The 21,296-nt window shown below is 37.5% G+C and overlaps 2 protein-coding genes across 3 annotated transcripts; both read left to right on the top strand.

The window, feature by feature from the left end:
* Positions 1-42: 42 nt before the first annotated feature.
* Positions 43-11,732, top strand: LOC109054219 (ATPase family AAA domain-containing protein 5-like). Of its 2 annotated transcripts, none has more exons than XM_042720428.1 (24): positions 43-222; positions 381-420; positions 663-736; positions 849-2,554; positions 2,636-2,714; positions 2,935-3,090; positions 3,228-3,369; positions 3,510-3,570; positions 3,678-3,859; positions 3,941-4,089; positions 4,279-4,432; positions 4,586-4,936; positions 5,669-5,765; positions 5,895-5,977; positions 6,063-6,193; positions 6,290-6,461; positions 6,552-6,728; positions 7,109-7,345; positions 7,424-7,488; positions 7,580-7,760; positions 7,862-8,019; positions 8,528-9,387; positions 9,916-10,074; positions 11,455-11,732. In XM_042720428.1, exons 3-24 carry the CDS (start codon positions 686-688, stop codon positions 11,531-11,533), a joined length of 5,430 nt encoding a protein of 1,809 aa, XP_042576362.1. In that variant the 5' UTR covers positions 43-222; positions 381-420; positions 663-685; the 3' UTR covers positions 11,534-11,732. The 2 variants fall into 2 exon arrangements, with proteins under 2 accessions (XP_042576362.1, XP_042576361.1); XM_042720427.1 differs by having other exon boundaries at positions 43-227.
* Positions 11,733-12,254: 522 nt separating this feature from the next.
* Positions 12,255-18,880, top strand: LOC109057378 (arf-GAP with dual PH domain-containing protein 2-like). The gene is made up of 11 exons (XM_042720429.1): positions 12,255-12,655; positions 13,412-13,542; positions 13,690-13,781; positions 14,236-14,318; positions 14,457-14,566; positions 14,847-14,996; positions 15,168-15,251; positions 17,253-17,315; positions 17,697-17,774; positions 17,938-18,166; positions 18,257-18,880. The coding sequence occupies exons 1-11, from the start codon at positions 12,568-12,570 to the stop codon at positions 18,283-18,285; spliced, it is 1,137 nt and encodes a 378-aa protein (XP_042576363.1). The 5' UTR covers positions 12,255-12,567; the 3' UTR covers positions 18,286-18,880.
* Positions 18,881-21,296: the final 2,416 nt, after the last annotated feature.

Below are 21,296 nucleotides of genomic sequence, written 5' to 3'. Positions count from 1 at the left end.
ATTTTGAAATCGCACGTCGTTTGAAAAAGCGCTTTTTCCTGTTTCAGAATGTATGACGACACGGGCTGTGATTGGCCGAACCGGCGCGGCGAAAGACCTCTGTGATATTTGGCGCCATTTGTCGAAAACAATCCAACTACACTAAAACCTACATTATTAGGGAATATGGGCTTTCAACTTTAGATTCAAATGCTCTTCTAAGTTTAGAGACTACATTTCCACGTAAGGTGGGTTTGGGGGGCGGTTATTATCACGTTATGTTTGGTTTTTTGCCGGTTTTGGAATGTATATCGTTGTTTGGGAAATGTGTAGATAGGCATTGTGTTTACGTACATTCGTTGCTGTACTCATATTTTTTGCACCGTACACGGTATATTTAGAGTATGTATCAGCGTATCCCTCAAGGAAGGAAAAGAACCGGTGAGTGCCTGAAATGTTTATGCATCTTTTATAAACACATAAAGTTAGTTGACCGGTAAACATGTAATAAATGCGATTACGGAGACGTCATTCGTTCAGACTTTAACTGTTACTGTTATATACAAATGTACATGTTGTAAATATGTTTAAATAAGCTTTAAATGGGAGGATGTAGCTTTGTTGTGTGTGCTTGTGTCTAAACTCGGTTAAAATCCTTGGTTTTGTCTGTTTAATCTATACAGATCTATAGTTTGGGTGTGAAACGATGGCTGGGGCCGTGGCTATGGCGGCTGTCCTAGAGGATTTTGAGGGTCAGGTATGCGTCAAGAAAAAAGTTGTAATGCTGATTTGTTAAAATGCTGATTTTTCTATAAAAAAAAAAAAAACCTTGATTTTCAGCAGTTTACATTATTGCTCTGTTTCCTCAGCCGTGTAAGAAGTTGAGAAAGGATGGAGATGCACCAGCTGTCAAAACTATTACTAACTACTTTATGCCCAAGCCGGTGGAGAAACCGTTCTCACCACCAAGGTCTAACAACATTATGGACTACTTTAAGAGAACCTCGCCTGCACAAGAGATAAAAAGCTGCTCTGTAGTAGCTAAAGAAAACTCCCAGCAACCTTCAGAGCAAGCAAGTCATGAAATCCCTGTGAAACCTATAAGAGGACAGGGGCAGAAGCGAACCAGGAAGGCCAAAGACAACAAGAAGTCTAAAGAGGAGGACGCACAGGTGGTCATAGATGATGTTGTCTTGATAGAAAGTCCCAGTGAATCAGCTGTAATGGAAAGCAATACTGATGGCCATGCAGCTCAAACCTGTCACGATGCCTCCTCTGATAAAGAATCTGACATAAGGAAAAATGCCACCGAGGCTGATCCAGATGTCCTGTTGATTAAGAATTCTGCAGAAAGTTCTGAGAAAAAAACATCATTAAACCAAAGCGGGAAGAAAGACTGTGGAAACAGAAAATCTGCTGTGAGGAGAAACCGAAAGGGAAAGGGTGGCTGTGAAGATACTGAGGAATGTGATGCCGATGCACAAGAGCCTGTATGTGAGACTAAATTGGAGGGAAGTGCAGAAAAGAAAAGCAGCACCGTCACAATCTCATTCAAAGACTTTGTGCAGAATCAAAGTCAAGAGTGGGAAGAGAGCAATGTGATTCCCAAGACTGACACTGCTGGCACATCAAGTGAAGGCAACCTCTGCAATGATCAGAGTGATTCTGCAGCCGGTCCTCTACAGGTGTCACCCCGAACTCTCACGATTCAAGCTGAGGTGCATCCCATTTCCCCTGATCATCTTGAGTCTGTCAAAGTTGCCAAGGAGTTAAAAGTCGCATCTATTTTTAGTAGAAATAAAAAAAGTCAATCAAAAGAAGACAAGAGTTTGTCTGATCCTGTCCCGGAGATTAAACTGGATGTGTTGCCTGACCTCAAAAGGAAATCTAACGTTGTTCTTCTTGAGGAAGATCTGGAACTCGATGTGGTGGAGTCCAGCCCCATTCCTAAAAGCACTGAGGTTGAGAGAAAGCAGTTTATGAGTGCCTTTAAGCAGCCCAGTCTTGATGGTTTTAAAAGCAAAACCAACAAGGGTCAGAGCAAGCAGGACCAGGTTCAAGAGAAAGTCTCAGAGGCAGCAGACAATCAACATGAAAAATCTCTCGAGAACAAAACTGAAGAAAAATCTCTTGAGAGCAAAACTGAAGTGACCAGCACGGAGCTGCACAAAGAGCAGAAGAGCTGTCCAGGTGACAAAAAGAAGCGAGTTAGGAAGTCTGGGAAAAAGGGGCAAGCTAAGAAAGCTGATGATGCACAAGCTGCAACTCCGAAACCTGAAGAACCTCCAACAGAAGTAGACAAAGACAGCAGCCCAGCTGAGGATGACAACAGTGAAAAGGCTGTCAGAGAGCTGAGGAGGTCGACCAGAGAGCTTTCACGTAGACAGTCAGCAGCCACTGTGCTTAATTCTGAACCACAGAAGAAAGAGAGGCAAGAGGACACAAAGAAAGATGATGAGAACCAAAATACACCCTCTCCCTCTCTGGCCTCTACCCCAAAAGCTCAAAGACCCAAAAGAGGCATGTATAGATCTGAAATGCTCTGCCCACCAGACATGAAAGGCAGCCCTATCAGGTGAGATTCACTTTTTAATTTCCTACTTTAATTGTTTTTGTGAAATACATGAGACAATAATTCAAACATTTTATTTGATAGAATGAGAATCACCAGGGTATTTCCATCCTCTGCTACAAAAGCTGGTGATTTTGAAATATCAAGTCCTCTCTCAATACAGGTAACTAACATTTATGATTTATGTATGTTATAAAGAATAATGCTATTGCTATGTGATTTAACAGTTCTTAAAAAAAGTGTATATAAGCATTTTTATGTTATAATTTTATTTAAAAATCTGTGTAATCTAAATGAAATTATTCTATTTTATTAATAAAAACAATTGTTATTAGTAGTTGTTTTAAGATTGAAGGTTACTCACAAAGGCTCTTCTTTGTTAGGAATTAAATGCAGCGAAAAAAAGAAAACAAGCTAGAAAGCTGGTGCAGAAAGCCAAAACTCTTCAGCAAAGTAAAAAGGACACTAATAAAGATAAAGACACTGTACGACGCTCTACAAGAAGCAAAGAGTCCGTCATAAATTACTGTGAAGATGAGGTAAGAAAGTGGGTGTGTTAAAAGTAAATTTGTGTAAAAATGTTTTCTGCTTACAAGAACTGCTGCTAAAATTACTCAAATTCTTTCTAAGTCAAGTTATTTTAGTATTTATAATCTATATAATGTCTTCTTTTTAGGATTCTGTAGTGTTTTTGGAGGAAAGCAAAAGCACTCTAGTCACCTCGCAGGAAAATGACAAAAGCCAGAAGAAACTTCGTAGTTTGAATGAAGTTTTGGGTAAAAATACATCTCAAAATAAAACGTCTAAGACTCCTGCAGGTACGGTACTGACACAAATGGTTAAAATTAAGTCAACACCTTAATATTATTCTTATTAATTAATTGTAATTTTGTGCCAACTTGGAAATCACATTCAAGTCATTAAAAAGTGCATTGATATCCATTTACCTTTTTTTCAGGTTCTAAAGTGGCTCCTCTGTTCGGTGAGAAAAAAGTAATCTCCATTTTTGACGACAGCAGGTATGACGACAGTAATCACAGACAAAAATTGAATTAGCAAATGCTCTTTATTTCGTTTAGTGTTAAATTCTAATAAATGCCTGTACCCCCAAACTCAACCCTGTCAGTCGAGAGGCATCAGAGAACTCGCAAGATGATGAACAGTTCAGAGCAAAGAGAGAGTTTCTGAAGAGTGGCCTTCCAGAGTCCTTCAAAAAGCAGATCGCAAAGACAGCAGCCAGCCGAGAGGCTTACAGCCAGGCCTGTGCTTCCTTCCAGACAGTGGTTCATATCCAGCAGAGGGCTGCAGGTAAGCTGACAGGTGTTCTCTAGATTGTGTTCTCAAATTGTGTGTATTTGAGACTAATGTGCTCCTCTCTTTCCATGTCAGATTGTTCTGTCTGGAATCTCCAGTGGCCCACAAATCCCTTCCTGAGTTGTTTGAAGGAGTCCTATAATTTACCATCTGTACCTCTGATGTCTTTGGAGAAGACTTTAGGTTATGCTACAGTTCCTGCGAAGAGAGCCGGTTGCCATCAGGTTGGTAATCTTAGATTTATGTGTTTTGCAGATTTTTTTATTCACTATTTCAGTGTTTGTTAATATACATTACTATACAAATGTTTGGGGTCAGTTAAATACATATTTTTCTGAATGAAATTAATACTTTTATTCAGTGAGGATGCATTCAATTGATCAAAAAGAAGTAACTTGTTTTTTATTATTTAGATGTCCTGTTGTCGAAGATCTGAGTTTTCTGAGCCAATCAGGCTGCACCTTTTGGAAGAGATGAGAATCTCTAATCCCTCCTTCCCTCATCAACGCTTTTTTACACGGTTTGTTAAGAGACGTGAGGACTACATCCTCCAGGCCTCTGCCTCAGGTGACTGAAAAATACAATTAAATATTTTTGTTTTTTGTTTTGCTTACAGTAAGATATTATTCTTAGGCAGAAATGCATTCATAATCAGACGTGTATCCCAGAATAATTGACAGATTGTTTTCATATTTCTTTCATTTATATGATTATCTGTAGAACCTGAAGGTGAGTCTAAGGTGTCCTGCCCTGCTGGATTATCTGATAGCATCGGAAGGAAACGGAAGCGTGTGGATGAAGGAGAGATGACAGGCAAAGTGGGTAAAAAACCAAAGTCCAATCACACAGAAGAGGATGTCATAGTGATTGAAGAAAGTCCACCGTCAGGAGGTCAGGCAGCCCAGAATGTCTCCGACACAGTGCCGTCTGGCAGAAGACGAAGAGGTCGACCACTAAGGCAAAAGCAGAAAGAAGAGCCCAAGCCAGCAAAGTCAGTCTCACCTGTGGGAAACCAGAACGATGCTGTCACTATAGTGGATTCCCCTGTCCCAGAGAATTCAAGCACAGAAGGTGAAAATTAAATATGTTTTTAGACAATCCTTTTTTCTGCCCTGAAAAGTTTTCTTCATCTAAAAGACTGCTTGAGAAAATTAGTAACTTTACAGTATTTCCTGAGCATTAGTTGTACAGCAAACATGAATTAACAGTGAACAAGAGTATAAAAGTTTGGAGTTTCTTATTCTCATCAAGGCCACATTTATTTGATAGAAATTACAGTAAAATATTTTATTAAAAACTGTTATTTTAATAAAATATTACAATCTAAAATGTTTAATTTGAATATGAGTAAATATATGAATATGAATGCTTATATTCTAAATGGTTTTTTTATTCCTTTCATAGCAAAGCTGAATTTTCAGCAGTCATTTCTCCTGTTTTCAGTGTCACATTTTGGATACATCAGAAATCAGTCTAGTATGATGGTTTGATGCTTAATACACATTACTTATCAATTTTGAAAACCGCTGTGCTGCTTAATATTTTTGTGGAAACCATGGTCCATTTTTTTTAGGATTCTTTGATGAATCAAATGAACACCTATTAATTTATTTAAAAGAAAATCTTGTCAACCCTCAAATTTTTGAACAATATTGTATTTATAACATGGTTAATAGTTGTTCTTCGTCTATTATTTTTCATGAATTGAACCTAAGTTGTTATGAAATATTTGCACGTTTCTTTAACTTGTTTGCACTGTTTTTAGTTTTTTTGTAATGTGGTTGTTTGTGTTTTCATTTCGAGATGGAGTGAAAGAGGATTTGCTTTGGACCGAGAAGTATCAGCCGCAGCACTCCAGTGAAGTGATCGGGAATATGGAGTCTGTCCGGAGGCTACACAGGTTACAATGCTGTCTAGTTTAAACAAAGATGCTGAAAGATCCCATTCACTTTTATTGACATGTCACAAATTAATATTCTTTTTTTTTCTGTTAAATTTCTTCGTATTTCATTTTGTTTATTACCGTTAGCTGGCTGAAAGAGTGGAAATTGAGAGCTGACCGGGAAGAGAAGAGGAAACAGCAGGAAAAGAAGCAAGAGGAGGACAGTAATGGTATGTAAAGATGCTAAATGGCACAGTACTAGCTGTTTTGCTTGCCATATTTAAAAATCTTTGTCTCAACATTATTCCTGTCCAGACTCTTGGCTCATAGGTGAAGGCCTGGATGAGACAGAAGATCATTTGTGTAACACACTTCTCATCACTGGTCCCACTGGAGTGGGCAAGACTGCTGCAGTCTATGCCTGTGCACAAGAACTCGGATTCAAGGTGTGGTTCATTTTCAATTTTCTTTACTATTTTGGAATTGTCTTGTTATTCAAAAAAGGAAAGCGTTTCTACCAACCTTGTTGGTTTTCTCTCTCAGTATTTGAGGTGAACTCCTCGTCTCAAAGGAGTGGTCGTCAGATCTTATCCCAGCTGAAGGAAGCCACTCAGTCCCACCAGGTGGACATCCAGGGTGTCAACGCTCAAAAACCATCCTACTTCAGCAATTATAGCAACAACAGCACCACCACCAAACCTGGCAACTCTCCCAGTATGAATGTTTTCTTCCTTTGTGATAACAACACAATATATGCTGTGCATGACTTTTTGCTTGAGTTCTCAGTGTCTCTTCCAATTACAGGGAAGTTGAATTCCCCCAGAAGGGTTGTGTCATCGCCCAGGAAGCCTCCTCAGTCCCCTCGAAGTGCTTCATCCAGAAGAGGAGGCTTGGCTCCGACATCTTTGGCCAATTTCTTCAAAGCAGGTGGAAGGCCCACTGGCAAAGAAGCAATCAGTCAAGACAAGAAAACACAACCTGGTAAAAATTCAGAATCCAGTAATCAAATTCAAGTGTTGCCAAACACAAATATTTAATTGATATTGACATTTATTGTGAGCCATATTTACAAGTTGTTTTTTTGCTTCATGTTTGAGACCTTTCTATGGCATTTCTTGTTTTCCTCTACATGCTAATTTAGTGCTCAAGCAACATTTCCTATTATCATCAATGTTCAAAACAGTCGTGCTGCTTAATATTTTGTGGGAACTGGTACTTTTTTTTTCCTGTATCCAATGATGACTATAAGTTCAAAAGAATGGCTGTTAATGTGATGTTTTTATTTTATTTTGTTTATTTAGGAAATTGTTTTCAAGCTTCAGGTTTGAGACCCTCATATGCCATTTCTTGTTATCTTTTAGTCTTAAAAGCATGTTTGAAAAAGTCTTCCAAAGCAAAAGAGGCTGACAGCAAAGAGTGCCCCGGGGAAACATCAGCAGGCACCAAGATCTCCACTGAAGACCAGGACAAGAGGACTGCCACATCCCTCATCTTATTTGAGGAGGTGGATATCATTTTTGATGATGACGCTGGATTTCTGGCTGCAATAAAACACTTCATGACTACAACCAAGAGACCAGTTATTCTAACAACCAGTGGTGAGTAAAGTTGGCAGTGAACAGAAAGTTAGAGTTTGTGATATGTGAAATAGTCATCATGGGACTTGTTTTGTGCAGATCCAATCTTTGGTGCTACATTTGATGGATACCTTGAGGAAATCCATTTCAAATCTCCTTCAGTGGTAAGTTCACTTAATTTATTTTCTCCTTTGCCAAAAATGTTTTATCTTGTGTTGTCTTGTTTGTGATTGTCAATATTTTTGACTTTTCCAGGTGGATGTGTCCAGTTACCTCCAGCTGCTGTGTCTAGCAGAAAACATGAGAACAGACAGTAAGGATCTGTGCTGTCTGCTGGACTGGAACAGGTGTGATATTCGTCAAAGCCTCCTGCACTTGCAGTTTTGGGCCTGCAGTGGTGGTGGACAGCAGGTGCATCGGCCTTTGCCTTCCTCAGGTAAAGATATAATTGACTCTGAAAAAGTACACTAAGAACTCTTGGTTGTATATCGTAATATGTTGATATACTCATCAAAAACAACTTGTTTCACTCTGTAGAGCTCAAAGAGGACTTCAAGAGTGACATTCACCATCGGTCTATCAAAGCTCAGGATCTAAATGAGGATAAAATACCACCCTGCCACACTGCATGCACTGAGAGTTTGCTGGGGATCCGAAATATGCAAACAGAAAATCTTGCAGATTCGCTGCTAAAGGTGAATGTTTATCTTCCTTATGTAAAAGCCACTAATGTTATTATTGTTAATTTTTTTTAAGCTATTAATAATTTTATACGGCAAGGATTCATTAAATCAAACGTGACCGTAAAGAAGTTTGTAATGTTAAAAAAGATTTGTTTAAATTAAATAAATAAATGCTGTTGTTTTGAATTTTAGAAAAATCAAAGAATTCTGGGGAAAAAAAAGGATGAGAAGTGGAAATCCATCCCTTTTATTTATTTGTTTGTGTGAGCAATATTTAGTCTAAATGAATATACAAACTAAAAACAGTTTTAAATGTTAATTTTCATATTTGCTTAACCTGATAAAAGTGTTAAGTTCTTAGTGGTTTTAAAGATTAAGTAAGTGCAGATGATTGCTAAGGTAATCCACATGAGAAATGAGCATGTGCCATGCAATATCCCAACACATGATGATTTAAAAACAAATTATAATAATATTGCTACAATAATTTGTTCCTGATCAATCTATTCATATCTTACAGCATGAGTCTTCAGTAATAGACAGCGTTAGGTGCTGGGATCTTCTCACAGAGGTCCATAGAAGGGGAGTGAATCTTCTCTACTCGAATATGGAGAGTCTGCTTCCTCTGCCAACTCGTCTATTACCACAGTACACACTCAAATCACAACCAACACCAAACCCACAGTCCCATCCTGAGCAAGTACCGCAGACAGTGAGGTTGCAAGGTTTGGAAGAGCCCTCTGATGAGGGTAGTCCCCTTAAAGTGTCCTCTAGAATGAGGGGGCGGAAGAAGATAGGCATTGGCAATAAAGATGTTTTCCAGTCTGATTCAGAGTCGGGGGATGACTTCCTCTCACTAACAAAAACCAGCCAAGATCCTGCTCAAAGCCCTAATGTAGATCCAGCCGATGTGTCTGTGAATGTGTCCGAAGCTGCGGCGGTAAAACCAAGGCGTGTTGTGTTATCTGAAGCTGAAAGGAAGAAGAGCAAACCAGTGATGCAGTGCCTAAGCAGTTTAGCAGAGTATATGGACCACATGTCCTTCCTGGACTCCTCACTGCACTACCAGCCGCTGCAAACAGAGGGTTCCTGCAGACCACAAGTCTTTGGCTGGACTGGTGCAGAGGTCAAGAGTGGGATGACTGATGACATTCGGTTAGAGTGTGTCAACCGAGTAAATGGTGTTAATGTCGATGAAATCCATGCTGCTTTGGGGCACTTGAGTTTTAAGAAGTGCAAGGCTGTTGTCTCCGAAGCCTGGGACAGAGCACAGCAACTGGAGGAGGAGATCAGAAGAGAGGCAGAGGAGGAGCTCACCCTCCCTGTGGCTCCACACAAAGATGGCTTTAGCCTCACTCAAACTATACCCTGTGACCCAAGGTGAGAATTTAGCTCCATTCGTTTTTTGCTTTTATTTGTACTCCTAATAATCTGGGTCATAAGACTGGGTCATGTAGCTTCATAGTGTCTTTAACACTGGAGGACCAAACAATCACAGAGAGCCACGCTGAGCAGAACAAAGGTGTTGCATGTTTAAAAAATTTAAAAATGGTTAAATGCATCCATCAAGGACATGCTACAGAGAACAAAACAGTGCTGGATGAAGTGAAGTTTATTCACAACAGCTTAAGTTACCTCTAAATAAGTAGCCGTATTTTAAATTATTTATAGGTGTTGCTATGCAGTTATTGAAAAGACAGAGTGAATGTGAATAATTACTTGTGTAGTACGAGCGGCTATCACCAGTGCGATCGTCGTAGATAAATATAACACAAATAGTCAGTTATATCTCCCATCCCTAATGTCATTGTTTTAGGTAACACTGACCTCACTTTGTCCTGTAAGGCGGTTTATACACAACATACCGTTAGATAAAAAGTAATCTCGTGCTGATTTTGTTTTGTATAGGGTGATGGAGAGGAGAAGTGAGGTGATGAAGTCGGTGCTCTCCTCCAGATCAGCTGGAACGCTTGGAAACCCGGCAGCAGCGGCTCTGGACTACCTCCCTTCTCTACGTACCATCTGTAGGTCAGAGAAACTGAAGGAGCAGGGAAAGATCAAACGCAGGTGAGAGTTCTGCAGACACATTCATAGCCTGTCTGCAGTGCACTCAGGTTACAGTTATTAGTTACAGAATTACACGTTTAGTTACAGTTAGCACAATCCTGATTTATTGTCATCATTTGCTTCCACTAGATGGTGCACCAGTGATCTGTCTAGACTACCTTTCTTTTTTTAATAATGTATTAATATAAATTAGTGATGCACCAAATGTTCGGCAACCAAAATTATTCGGCTGAAAATGGCAAAGAATAAGTGAAAAGACTTCTAGAGATTCTTGTACCGAACAATTACATTTTTGGTGACGTGATCAAATAATAACCATTACAATGAGAGGCACACACTCTTTGTAATGCAGCAAACATGTCTGCAGTGTGGAAGCATTTAAAACTTTCAGAGAAAGACGCAAAACTGATTACAAACACCGACAGTGAGAGACTGTCTTAAATTGTGTTTTGTTGGTATATACTGTATCTACTAGAATATTAAAATGTTCAGTGTTAAATAACTATTTTTAAATGGTTGTTTTGTAATTGATTGATTTCTTTGAAAAGCAAGACAAAACAGTAAAAGGAACATTCTTGCTATTTAATTCATGCAGTGGTGAAAAAAATTGGCAAGATACATGGAAAAAATGCACAATAGCATATTTGACCAGTGTTTCATTTTGGTGAATCGTTTGACTTTGAGATATCTTTTGGTTCAAAAAAAATATTTTGGTTTTCTGGTGTACTCTTGACTACCTTATAAGCCTGAAATGTTCATAAAAGTTTTAAAAAAACAAGAATTTCTCTGTAGTTTTCTCTTAACTGCTGGGTGTCTCTAATGCGCAACACACCCTTGTTTGTGAACAGACTCCCAAAGTGAGATCACTTCCAGTTATTCAGAGCTTGAACAGTGACAAGGGAACTGCCTTTCCACAGAAGGCACATTTCTCTAGTTAAGACTGCATACGCTATATTTACATGAGTTAATAAATCACATGAAAACACATGTCAGTAATACTTACTGTCTGGTTCAACACTGTATTTGATGCCACACCTTTTCTTTAAACTTGCATCTCAAATGCATTGTGCTCAGCACCTGATGCATGTTTGGTTTTGTTTTGTTTTTTGCTGTGCTATCAAAGAAGTGTGAAAATGCAACTTGGTCATAGTTCATGGGTCTAAAAAAGCAAGTGGAGGGACAGGATGTGGCTTTTGCAAAGCTCAGATATGACTTGGGCACATTAACCAATGATGTTTTATTTTTATTTATGTTGGTAGGAGTCTCTTGCATTTTGTTTTGTTGTGAATGATGACATTCACATGCCTTGTAGTTCCAAAACTTAATTTAAAGATCCACTTTAACATAAAATAATCATATTGTTGTGTGCCTCTTTTACAGGTTCTTGCACTATTTGGACGGTATACACTTCACTCTTCCTAAAAGCACAGTGGAGTTCCTGGCTTCCGAGTTCCCTTAATTTACACGCATCTTTAGGCAGCCGATTAATGCATTTGTACAGTAATATATACTCAGAAGGAGTGTGGTTTTATGTTGTTATGTGGCCAGCACATATTTGTACTGTTTTAAATTTGTGGTTTCCCATTATGAAGATCGTTTGTTTTGTACTGCCATGCATCTTCCAAAATGTTTTATCAAGTAATAAATTTGGATTTGCTATTTGCCAACAAACATGTTTTTCTCAAAATATGTATGTAAATTGCAAGAGCACTAGTGAACATGGTGCTATTTGAATTTTTGTAGTTTGTGTATGATTGTGTTTTTCCCCTAACGCATGCATTTAATCACCTTTACGTGATGTGAGAAGTCAGAACTGGCATTGTTTTTACGTGAAACCTGGAGTCATGACACACACTTTTCACTTCCACATCTTCTAAATGGGAAGGTTCTAGTCCACTTGAATCTGGGAAGATAACTGTATACCTGTAAAACCAGTAAACGCAACATCTTGTTCTGTATGCAGTTTCAGTGTGACTGGAGTATATTTACTAGCTTGCAAAAAATATGTGGCTTTGGCACCTGCATGATGATTTAACCCCAATAATATCAGTCTTGAGAATCTCATTGTTTGCTACAAGTGTAATATTACATTTAATTTTTTTATCATATTAAGCACAAAAAACCATCCACAATGTGTCACTGTTTACAATTTAGTCATTATCGCCTACTCCTACACTTAGAGTAAATGATGTTAATGTGATTGTTTACTAGATTGCATTTTAGGTGTAGTTTGTTTTCTCCAGGAAGTGAACACTAAGGGTTTATTTCAGTAATTGAATGCTCGCGGAAGACCTCGCTTGATAGTCCTGCCGCAGTGTTTTGCCGCGCTCGAGCGCAGCGGAGTTCGTAATCTGACGCGACAGAAGCGCGCACTGTCTCAATGGACGTGAAGTAAAGCCGTCAAACCGCGCCCGACGGGACTAACCACGCGTGATATAACACCTAAGAGAGGTCGAACTGTTACCTATATGTTGTTTTGAAAGCATTTCGCCTATGGCAAATCGGGAAAAGAACAAAAAGACACTTCTAGAGTTGGCGAAGCTGCCAGAGAATAGCTGCTGTGCTGACTGTGGAGCTGCAGGTAAGAACTGTTACAGCTATTGTGAGCACCGCTTTAAACTCACAGACAGCGCTTCTTTGTGTGCTTTAATTGGGATTCTATAGCATAGTATATCGACACCCTGTTTATCATAGTTTATAGTTACAGTTCTGTAGATATGCAGAGTAGGCATGAAGTAAATCTCCTCATTGTCATGGTTTGATTACTGTAACTATGGCATTTGTTTTGAAACCGGTGTTCTGATGAATAATGCTGCCTGTCAGATTATGCTGCCAACACTGTATTTATCCTATTGTAAGAGTAGGGTAGGGGTAGATGTACATGTTAATAAAGCCTCACACTTTATTAATATCATGCTGGAATCTAAATCTGATAGGTAGCACTTTTCGATATCTAATTATGTTTCCAATTATTTTATCTTAGAGGGTAGTCCTAGTTTACTCGAAGTTTATCTTTAATATTTTGACTTAGGATGGTTAGCATGACTTTCCATTTCCATGCTATTCTGACTGTTCAATAATTGTATAAAGATATAGATCTAGAGATCATAGAACTGTATGGGGATCTATAATATTTAACTTTTGTATCACATTGTTTAGAGATGAATCTCAAAAGAGTCATTTTCTAGCAGATAATGGAATAAAAATATTGTGTATGTAAAATAGTCTTTATTTTCATTAGGCCTGCTTTTCCTGGATATTGCTTGACGTTCAGTTTTCTCTGATTGTTGTAACTTTACTAACTTATTTACATGTTTGTTTGACTTGTTATCTGAAGATCCAGATTGGGCTTCATACACACTTGGAATATTTGTGTGTTTAAACTGTTCTGGCACTCATCGTAATCTCTCTACTATAAGCCGTATCAAGTCTATACGCTTAGACTTCTGGGATGATGAGCTTGTGCAGGTATGTGAACTAAAAATTCAACTGATAAAATATTAGTTGTTACCAGATGGTTAGATTTTGTAAGGTCGCTGTTTCAATTTTCACAGTAGGTCATGAATGCGAACCTTAACACTTTTGTGCTTCCTTTCAATGCATTTTTGGATGAGATTCATGAAGTCCAATGGAAATCGTGCTGCCAAAAACTTCTATGAGAAATATGTCCCAGTCTTTTATTATCAGCCCCAACCAGACGATTGCGAGTGAGTAGTTCAACCTCTTCTGCTGAAATGAAAAGTCAAAACAAAAGCATCAATTAAAACTGAAACATGTACTTACTAATTTATCGCCACAATGGAACAGATCTCTGTTTTGGGAAGTTAAAAAAATATATGTAGCTGATCAAGCAAACATCTTACTGGCAAGAAATAAAGGCTGTGTACTATTGTTGGTTACAGTAAGAGGAACTACTGGTTCAACTAAAAGGGGCTTCTGGTTTTGAAGTCCAATCAGCTGAACTCTTGATTCTTAATACACTGCATTGTGTATGTATTAGTTAAATATATGGCCATATTCAGCTAAACTTGTACAGCCTGCTTTGTTATTATAAAATAGTAAGTGTACGTTTAGACTATAATATATATGTACTGCATGTCATTTACACATCAATTATCCCCGGCACATAGCTCAACAAAATGCACTATGTACACTGTATAGGGTCCTCAGAGAACAATGGATTCGAGCCAAATACGAAAGAAAGGAGTTTACAGAGGAAAAAACTGAGAGACCTTACACAGCAGGTAATCCATTTCAGTTCCCAGATGTTTTCTTTTGACCTTTTTACTTTAAAAGTCTATTTATCTTATTCTGTTTCATCTCTGCTAATAATAACAATGAATACCATTAATCTTTCAATGGAATTGTTTGCCTTGCTCTAGGTGTCTATGAGGGCATGCTGTGGAAGAAAGGAAAGGATAATGGACAGTTTCTCGAGAGGAAGTTTGTCCTTTCAGTGCATGATTTTACCCTCAAATACTACAAGGAGGATGTGAGAACTTTTTTGTTGAGCAATGATATTTGCACATCATCAAGAGTTTCTTTTTAAATATTTTATCCAAGGCATTTGTTGTAAATGGCAGCACAGACTAACTAGATGACATTTAAGTCCCTCAAAGCTAATAGTATGCATTAATCGTCCAATATCTTTTACCTAACACAATTCTAGCTGTATTTTAAAATATTTGACTTTGATTGAAAATAACAGAATCTAAGGAAGTATTAGGTGCACACATGAAATATTTATTAAACACTATACCTGTGCTTTTCAGGAATCTAAGGGACCAAAGGCTACTATTTCTGTGAAGGGCCTGAACGCAACCTTCCAGCCTGAGAAGATAGGACATGCTCACGGCCTTCAGATCACCTACTCTGTGGATGATCACACCAGAAACCTTTTTGTTTATCATAAAAATGGATGGGTAAACCTCTGAAACTTTCTTTTTTCCCCGCTTTATTCCCCATAATTGTACATGTCATGCAGATTTCAAAGTTGTTGTTTTTCTTTTTTAATCCTTTTTCGTTTTGAATCAGTTTTATTAAAGGCAGCTTGAGCACTAAACAGTATTTGCTCTGTATTTCCTCCCTTTTAGGAGATTGTCAATTGGTTTAATGCCATTAGAGCCATTCGCCATGTCTACCTGAAAACAGCCTTTCCTACAGCTAGCGATGGAGATGTAAGTACATTTTGTATACTTGATTTTGACTTATTAGAGAACCATGTGTTTCCTCAGTGCAATTTGCTTTACCTAGCTTTTGAATATCTAAAAAACGTGTAGAGTTTTCTCCCGCTGTAGTTGCGTCAACATTGCCACATAAAAAGGAAGTACTGCAAGTTTCCCCTTTTCCAAGTGATTTTACTTCCTGAAACCATTAACAGCTTAAGACCGGTCTTCCCTTCTATTTCACAACATGAGTGATCATCAAACAAACACCCTACACCACAGTGTTAACAGGACACGGAAATGTGGTTTTGGTATTTTTGTGAGTCGTTGCATCCCTAAACAAGAAACGTGTTTTTTAGAAACTGAATGCTCTATGTGTCTTATATTCACTAGTTTTCTGGGCTAGTTCAGGAACAAATTGTTCTGTGAAACACTGAAAATCACTGTAGATGTAAACTTAATTTGGGTCTGCTACATGTTCGTCTGGATCAGCCCTGTAGTGTTACCATTACACAAAAGGGTTTCATGTGGCATTACCATAGACTGTATAAAAACATGGACGTAGTGTCCGTGACGTCACCCATAGACTCCTGAAGAGCGTTTTTGAAGCTCAAAGTCTTCAGAGCGGGCCATCGCCATCTTGGCAGCGTGTCACCGCGCGACTCTCCCGGATAATCAAAAATGGGCAAAAAGGCGGGAGCTGGTTGCTGAAGCCACGCCCACCTAGCTTGACGGCAGTGTCAGCAGCAGCAATCCACCTGTCACTCAAGTGGCCACGCCCTTAATTATGCAGAACTTTAAGGCTTAATATAATTTACACGGATGAATTATAAAAAAATTCACCCCCCTCACAGTTTGTCATGAAGGGCAAAATTAGCTATATAGACCAAAACCATTTTTTGTACCAGGCTGTAAACATTTTTTTTTGTGATGTAAAGTTGGGCATTTTAACATGGGGAGTCTATGGACTCCCTTTTGCAGCCGGCCTCAAGCGGCCAGTCGATGAATTACAGTTTTAGTCACTTCCTTGTTGGCTTCACAAGAAAGAGCGCGAGGTTGCCGCTCGGGCATTACACATAAAATGCTACAAAATGATATTATAAAATGTATCTAGAAATATGATTGAAATGTAACCTTAATAAAACCAAAGCTCTGTGAAAAAGTTGTGAAAGATGATCAACATTTTTTACGTTTATTTTTTTTTTATCTTGTGCAAAGGGTTAATAATTGTATTATTATCAGGGGTGCACATAAGTGGTCCGCATGCGCGACCAAAATAAAAAATGCGCTGTGTAAATAATTTCTGACAATTCATTTGCGTAACGACAAGATTGACAGCTGTTAATACACAATTACCATTTTAGATTGACAAACTGTACTATATGAGATTTCTGTTCAAACTAAAAAAAGCGTAAATCTAGGCTATACCATGCTGTTTTCAAAGCACAATGCAAAACTGTAACATTCATTCACTGACGCTCTTTAATCAGCAGCAACTAAATCCAGAAGTGCATATACTTACTAACTGACAACCCGCCAAAATAAAAGCCTGCTGGTATTAAGTTTGAAAATGATGAAAATTCAAATAAAAAAGTAGTAGTAAATATTAGCATTTTATTTTTAAGTTTACTATGAAATAATTGTATTTGTATTTAATACTACCTTTTAATTTTAAATAGTATTATCACATTATTATTTAGTTTATAATTTTATAAAATGAATCTAAAATAATATATATTAATATAAAATTATATTAATATTAATATATAAATATTAATAAAAATATATTATATATTAATATAAAAAATATTATCACTATTATAAATGTATTTTTTTTATAGTTATATTTAATGAGTCACACTATATGCAGTGTGAGGACAAAACCAAATCTCTAGGTTCTCTTATGAGAACCAGGCTGAAAAAATTATGTGCACCCCTGATTATTATTATTATTATTATCTTGATTATAAACGTTTTTACCAGTGTTTTTTTGTTTGTTTGTTTTTGTCTTAACTAATACCATGGATAACCAGAAGCTATTTAAAAGAGGGTTACATGGAGAAGACTGGCCCACTGGTAAGAGTTCCCCCCCATAGATGGTTCTCTCTAAGTTGTTTTTTTGCATATTTTGAAATCTAGATTTTCCAGTGTAGCAAGATGTTTGTATTTGGCCTTAAATATAACAATCAATTAACTATAAAACAATAAAATCTCTTAAAACACTTTCATCTTAAACCTTTTTTAATATATTTCCATCATCTGTATAGTTCTGCATGTGCTATTCTATTATAACATTTCTGTATTGTGTTTCATTGTCCTGCTGTTTAATGCAGAGTATGATAGCTCGTAGGAGAAAAAAATCATTTTCTACCTCTTGGGTTGAGCATGTGACAAATGAATTTAAAGGTAATTTCCATATAAAACAAATAACACTGGCTGTTTGTGTATGTTGAACAGCAGCGAGAGCCTTTCAAGAAACGATGGTTTATTTTGGATTCCCTGGACAGGAAACTACTCTATTTTAAAACACAGCTGGTATGAATTGCTTTTTTCTGTTCCTACTGTGTCAGTGTTTACTGTTTCTAGGTCACAAAACTCTAAACTTGAAATCCGTAAGTGTCTAATGAATTTGAAAGCATTTCTGATACGTGAAATTGTAGAGGGAGTGATGTGATTTTCTCTTCTTTTTATCCTAAAGGATGCCATTGAGCTTGGGGTAGTTTTCATTGGCTCAGAGAACCACGGATATTCAGTGAGAGAGTGTGTCCCTAAAGGGACGAGAGGAAACAAATGGAAGTGTGGGGTAATTGTGGAAACTCCTGATCGGCAGTTTGTCTTCATGTGCGAGCAGGAGCGCGATCAGAGAGAGTGGGTGGAGGCCCTAAAAACCGTCATTTCCAAACCCATGATGCCGCAAGATTACACCAGTAAGATTATAACACTTTTAATCAGATGTGCTAATGTTGCAAAACATAAATGGGGTGTTAAAAAAAAATAACACTCTGTGTCCTTTTCAGCTGAAGCCAATATCCGCAGACGGAGGTGAAGACCGTGACTGGATGGCACAATAAGCTCAGACTCTGTCACTAAATCTATTTGAAATGAACTCTGACACGCTAGGTTACTCTAGGGTTAAAACATTTGAGTCCTAGGCACTCAAAGGGAACCGTGGAAGAATGTGACTTCTTTGGGGGGCATTGTTTCCTAACAAGCAGTTTTAAAAAAGTCTCTCTTGGTGCATTTTGGGATGTGAAACCAATCTGAGAAGACTGCAGTAGGTCAGATGAGGACAGACTGACTGGTTAAACTCTCCGAGGAGCACAAAGGTTATGACTGCATCTGAAGATGGATAAGATCTGGGCTCTCGATTCAAGTAGAAACAAGCCTTGACCAAGATGAGAATCTGTTCCTAGTGAGAGGTCAATCAGACTCGCATGTGACTGTGAGTCCACTTGCAGGAGCTGAGACACCAAATAGAAGCAAAACACATAGGAATTATGGTTGTACAGAAATGGACACATGAAGTGTGTGATGAAAATGCTAATCGTAAAACACCTGGGTTTCATAAACTGACATTTGACCAGCTTTTATTTTGGGATAATCATATGGGCGACTGAATAAAGCTGACTTGTTTTGATGTTCACAGTTCTTCAGTTTTGTTTATATTAAAATCTATTTTCAAACCACATATTACAGCAATACTAAGTCTGAAATACCCATTCTCTTCTGTTGTTCTTTTTGTTGCTAACATGGTGGATGCCATTTTCTTCACTGACTTTAACCTTTATACAACTATAACTTTAGCTTTATGTTGATATTGCTAGATTACCTTTTATTTAAATGTATTATATTTTATTTTGAAGTAATAACAGTTTTACAGATAACCGTGACCCAAGAGCCCATCATTCCCAGCAAAGTACTGTGGACAGTTTGTAGCCTGGATCTTAAATCAGCGTTCAGCAGTGATGGTGGTACTTTTTGGTGCTTTCTTTTTAGTGTTGTTCTGCAAAAACAAACTTTTACAAATGAAGAGGAAACGTGATGACATTTGAAATGCAACCCCACAAATATATGGTTTAGGTTATCCTTTAGTTATTGTTTATGAATTAGGTATCTTTTTTATTATTATTGAACGATATCAATTTACACACTTTTTTTTTTTTTTTACATAAGTACATCTCCAGTAACCCATAAATATCCATGTGTACAAACAAACAAAAAATTTTTTTTAACCCCTTAACTGTCACCGTCACCTGTGGGACGCTTGGCACTCTTCTTTTTTTTTTTGTCCTTTTTCTCTATAAAGTCTTTTAGTAATCATCATACATTATATAGCATTTGAAAGCTTAGAAGCCCAAGATTCATCCTGTGAAAACCATTTGAAATCGGACATTGTGTTACCATGGAAATGGTACTTTAAAATCTTATGGCGGTCTCCTCCCCCTTAGTAGGCAGTGTCAAGTGTCATATTACAAAATGCATTACGGTCATTTAGAATCAAAACTTTTTATAATATTGGCAACAAACACATCATTGGAAAGGTCTGAGTCTCAGGATTCCATATTTGGTGGTTATTTTGAGTATTGAAGTAAAATTAACAGAGAAATCTAGAGAAAAATTCATTAAACAAAATTCAAAGGAGTTTTGATGGCTCCCAGTGGCTGTTTGTGGTATGACGCCCTAAATACAATCTCACAGGAACCCTCTATTTTTTTCATATCAACTTCAGATTTGGAACATAACTCATTTAGATGCAAGGCTTTAATTTTATACCAATTTTAGAGTAAAACCTGTTATGTAAAATATTTATAATAAATAAAATAAAATGAATATAGCGCATTTTATTTACAGTACATTTAAACTTCTATAACTTTTTGATACTTTAGTTTTTTGAAAAAAATTACACTTTTGCCAAAATCTGTTAAACATTTCAGGGGTGGCAAGGAGAATATGAAAAAAAAAATGTACAAAATTTTACCATTCTTTTTTATTTATTATTATTAATAATATTAATAATAATATTATTTATATGCAGCAAAAGTGTTAGCCTATAAAAATCACACCATGAAAGGCTCTTACATGCAATAGAATTATTGGAATTTCTTAAAGAGTTAAAACACACCATGTAGAAGTTAGCCTAAAAATCACACCATGAAAGCAGTAGCGGCGCCAGGATTTTTATTGTATTGTAGGTGGGCCTCCAGAAAACTGGATGGGCCAGTTAAATAAGACCCCCCCCCCCCCCCCCCAAAAAAAAAACGGGGTTCCCCTTCATCTCCGTTCCACAGCGCTTTTCTGCGGCACTGAGGAGGACAGCAACTTGTATCGCTGTCCTCCGCTCATTGCTGAAGGCAAGCGGACAAAGAAATACACCTTAATTGTTGGCAGTAAGCTAAATTCATTTATCTCCTATGAACGTTCAATACACAAAAAGACTGAAACGGAATTATATCTTTGGAGGTTCTGTTTCTCCTTCCATTTTATTTACAACACACGGCGTCATTCTTGAATGAATGACGTCCGCCAACGTCATTCATTTCATTGGATCACTTGCTGGTGGGGTAGAAGCCCGCTGATTGGCTGAGAAGATTTCGCTCAAAGCTTTCCTCGGGCTGGTATTGGATGAACCGCTAGAATGAAAATCACTCACTACTCATTAGGCCTGGGCCAAAATGGGTGGGCCCGGACCTTAAATGGTGGGCCCAGGCCCACCAATACAAAAATTAATTAACAATATAAAAAAAAAGGCTCTTACATGCAATAGAATTATTGGAATTTCTTAAAGAGTTTACACACACATCAAAGTCTTTCCTAAAAACAAATCGGAAGGTGTTTTCTCTGAAAATTTATGATGAATGTAAACTTAGGTTAGAAATAGCAGTAAATAAATAATAAATTTGAAGTGAGAAGTGTATATATCCAAAGATTAACCAAAATAAATATATTTGGAGGGTTCTGCAGAAATTTGGATATAAATATATATTTTTAACCAGATTGGAAGCTTACCATTCTTAAAAGGAAAGAGACTCAGTACATGGTTTCATACAATTCACCAAA

Source organism: Cyprinus carpio, chromosome B3 (assembly GCF_018340385.1).
Source record: "Cyprinus carpio isolate SPL01 chromosome B3, ASM1834038v1, whole genome shotgun sequence".
Classification (NCBI taxonomy): domain Eukaryota; kingdom Metazoa; phylum Chordata; class Actinopteri; order Cypriniformes; family Cyprinidae; genus Cyprinus; species Cyprinus carpio.
Note: the sequence above shows the minus strand (reverse complement) of the source record. Positions and strands in the feature narration are given on the sequence as shown.